Source organism: Oculina patagonica, unplaced genomic scaffold (assembly GCF_052425735.1).
Source record: "Oculina patagonica isolate OP01 unplaced genomic scaffold, crgOcupat unplaced1537, whole genome shotgun sequence".
NCBI classification, from domain to species: Eukaryota; Metazoa; Cnidaria; class Anthozoa; order Scleractinia; family Oculinidae; genus Oculina; species Oculina patagonica.
In genome coordinates, this window is record NW_027557560.1 from 1 (window position 1) to 3478 (window position 3478).

The 3478-nt window shown below is 44.7% G+C and overlaps 1 protein-coding gene across 1 annotated transcript; it reads left to right on the forward strand.

The window, feature by feature from the left end:
- The first annotated feature begins 115 nt into the window (after window positions 1-115).
- LOC144639952 (sialidase-1-like) lies at window positions 116-3203 on the forward strand. The gene is made up of 4 exons (XM_078499216.1): window positions 116-688; window positions 1141-1228; window positions 1645-1715; window positions 2071-3203. The coding sequence occupies exons 1-4, from the start codon at window positions 410-412 to the stop codon at window positions 2491-2493; spliced, it is 861 nt and encodes a 286-aa protein (XP_078355342.1). The 5' UTR covers window positions 116-409; the 3' UTR covers window positions 2494-3203.
- Window positions 3204-3478: the final 275 nt, after the last annotated feature.

Genomic DNA, 3478 nt, shown 5'->3' on the forward strand with positions numbered 1-3478 from the left:
GGTCAAGGCAAGGTGATACTTAACGACGAGAAAGGATTGGGGCCGAGAAGGAAGCCCTTTCCAAACCTTAGCCTCTATACAGGCCTGGCCTCTATACTAATTGGACACTGAACGCAGGGTTTTTTGTCAGGGAAGGGTGGGTCGCGAAGTTTGGCAGGCTAGAATGAGTGGCAATTTTTGAAGGAAAGTTCGATATAATAGTATAAGTGCGAAACCAGTTAGAGAGAAGTGGGGGGGGGGGGGGACATTTTCATTTGAACAGCTATTTTCAAAATTACCTATTTCAGGCGATGTCGGAGTCAACACGTATCGTATCCCCATTATAACATCTCTTCCCGATGGATCTCTTATCGCGCTGGCAGAAGGTAGAAAGCATAGCTTTGCCGACTCGGGACCAAAATTTCTGGCAATGCGCCGTTCGAGAGATCAAGGAATTACCTGGAGCAATACAACCTTCATTGAAGACGACGGCGAAGACCCTGATGGCCTTAATCTGGGCACAGTGTTTGTGGATGAAGAGAAAAATCGCGTTTTTGTTGTGTATTCGCACTGTGCGCACAAATGTGTTTATCACACTACGTTTCTGATCAGTAGCGATGACTTTGGTGAGACATGGACTAAGCCGTCAAACTTGTCAGGCCAGATTGGGACGTCCCTGTTTGCTCCTGGACCGGGCTTTGGCATTCAGGTATTTTACTTGTCTAGTCAAACGTTGGAAGGCGCGGTGGACATGGCCTAATGGTTAGCGCGCTGGACTCCGGATCGAGCGGTCCGGTTCGAGCCTGGCCGGGGCCATTGTGTTGTGTTATTGGACAATACAATTTACTTTCATAGTGCCTCTCTCCACCCGGGTATATAAATAGGTACCGGCGAGCTAATGCTGGGGGATTCTGGGGGTAACCCTGCGATCTCTTGGAATGGATGGAATAGCATCCCATCCATGGGGAGTAGAAATACTCCTACTATTGATTTTGAACCTCCCTTCAGCCAATCAAGCTACCTATGCCCATTATTCAGTGATGCAGGTCCTTAACGGGATGATCTGCCTGTTTCATGGTATAATCTTGCAGCTGCAGGTCTCGATACATTACTTTTTGTCCTGCAAATATTTCAGGGCTTTTATTTTCTCCACGCATTTAGAAAAAACAAGATCCTCACAGAGGGCGGCTTATCACGTGTGGTCATTCGTCACCCGGACACGATGGTGTTTTCTGCATTGTTAGTGACGGTGAGTTGGCTTAGCAACATCGACATTGTCACCATACATATTTTGAGCTTTCTCATCTCACCTCACGTCTCGCCTCAACTCAAATGCAGCTTTTTATTGGACTAGAATGTACTAAATGACGCGCCCCAAGTCTTTATATAACTCTCTATAGGGCAACAAAACTTGCTAACTCTCAAGCGGGTTACAAAAACTTAAACCTTGGGCTTGCGCGTGGTCAGGACGTGTGCCTTTAAACCGCAGCAAATGAACGGTGAAGAGGTGCGAGGGTATGGAGAACATTGAGCTTATCAATCCCTGAACTCTCTCTTCCGCGCGCCCTTTTTATTACAAGTATTACTCGCTGTTTCCCTTAGCACAAGTTGCTATGCCCCAGTTTGGGCTGCATTAGGATAAACGTGCCAAGGCTTTCGTTGCAGATCATGGAGTCAGCTGGAGGATTGCTGGTTACATTCCCCAAAACGGTGCATTTGAACCAGACGAATCTCAGGTACGCTAACCTTTGCTGTTACTTTTTCAAGAGTTGTTAGCGCGAAAGTTAAAAGGAAAATAAAAAGCGTTCCACCTTTTATCTGATTGTTTTTAACTTCAGCGAGTTGTCGCCCCGACAACTTGCCGCTACCCATTTGTATACCTGTGTTTAGAGAAAAGCACTGATAAGAACAATACACCTCAATACGAGGTCAGTCAGTAACAGCTCACAGGTCAGAAGCCGAGTTGGCCGAGCTCGCACCGCCTCACTCCCCGGAATTGGATTCTGTCATCAGACATTACGGCAAAGTCGCTTATATAAGTCAAGATCCTTTAGATCATGATAAGCAAAATTTGTTTTTTCTTCTTGATAGCTTATCGAGTTGTATGACGGCACACTGCTAATGACTTCCCGGAACCAGCAGAACTTCCACTGTCATTGTCGCATCATGTCGAAAAGCTACGATGGCGCGGAATCATTTGCGCATTCAGACATCTACTTTGACGAAACTCTGATAGACCCTGTGGTGGCCGCCAGCTTACTGAGCTACAGAAACACGGTCTACTTCTCCAATCCAGCCAGTAAGCTGCTCCGTGTAAACATGACTGTTCGCTGGAGTGGTAACAATGGTACTTCATGGGTGGGTTCTCTTGGAGTGTGGAAAGGTCCTAGTGGCTACTCTTGTCTTACGACTGTTCCTGGTATGCAGGCCAACAACACTTTTATTGGTCTGGTGTTTGAGAAGGGACGCATTCGCTACTTTGAGAGTATTGTATTTGTCAGGTTGCGAATATAAGCTCTTGCTCACGGAGTAAAATTTTAAATGATACAGGTGTTGCAGGACCATGTCGGAGCGACACGCCTTTACGGTGCCAAGATGAGACGTGTCACTGTAACATGTCCGTGCAACATTTTCTTGTGTTAATGCAGATGTTCTGATTTTGTCGCTTCTACAGTCGCTGTGACACATCCCTGCAACATTTCCTTAACCCTTTTCAGACCGGAGGGGCTTTTGAGGCCCGCGCTGACTTTGAACTTTTATAACTTTTTTAAAATTTTAACCAAACGCTGCCAAACTTTCTGACTTTTCCTAAAATTTATCTGGCAACAATTTGGTAGGTTTGGATGATGTGTAACGAACTTGACATTACCATGGCAACGCATTTTGACAGGCATGTTTTTCCAAATTTGTAATTTTGCGTGTTTCTGTTAATAAAAATCAACTTAAATGGAATTATTTTTACATATTTACGGGTTTGAAGCATATATTTTTTTTTTGAGGACTTTGCATTGATTTTGGGTGGTTTTCTGGCATTTTGGAAAAATTTTGAAATCCAAGATGGCGGCTGTTTTGATATCATGATGTAATTGTCAGGGGATGTAACGTCACCATCCCACGTGACGTATACCAAAAGAAAGATGTTTGGACATACAATACATCCTATAAGTTTCGTTGTGATTGCTTTAATATTCTAGAAGTTACATAGGGGGGCCTCCGAAGCCCCCCCCCCCCCCGGTCTGAGAAGGTAAAAAAAAGCCCGGTTTGAATAGGGTTAACTGACTGGCTAGCTTTGGCTAGCTTGTTTCTTCTCTTTTCGTTTTCTTCCACTCTGTTTGTATCGCCATACTACTTTTGACTTGATTTTTTAGCTCCCCCTCTTTTTAGAGCATAACAGATGTGAACACAACTGACCGATCTCAGTCGATAAGTGGGTCGATCAAGACTTTAAATGCACAAGGCAGTGATACTGGTAGTCTGAATTTGTACCGGTTTCATTTTA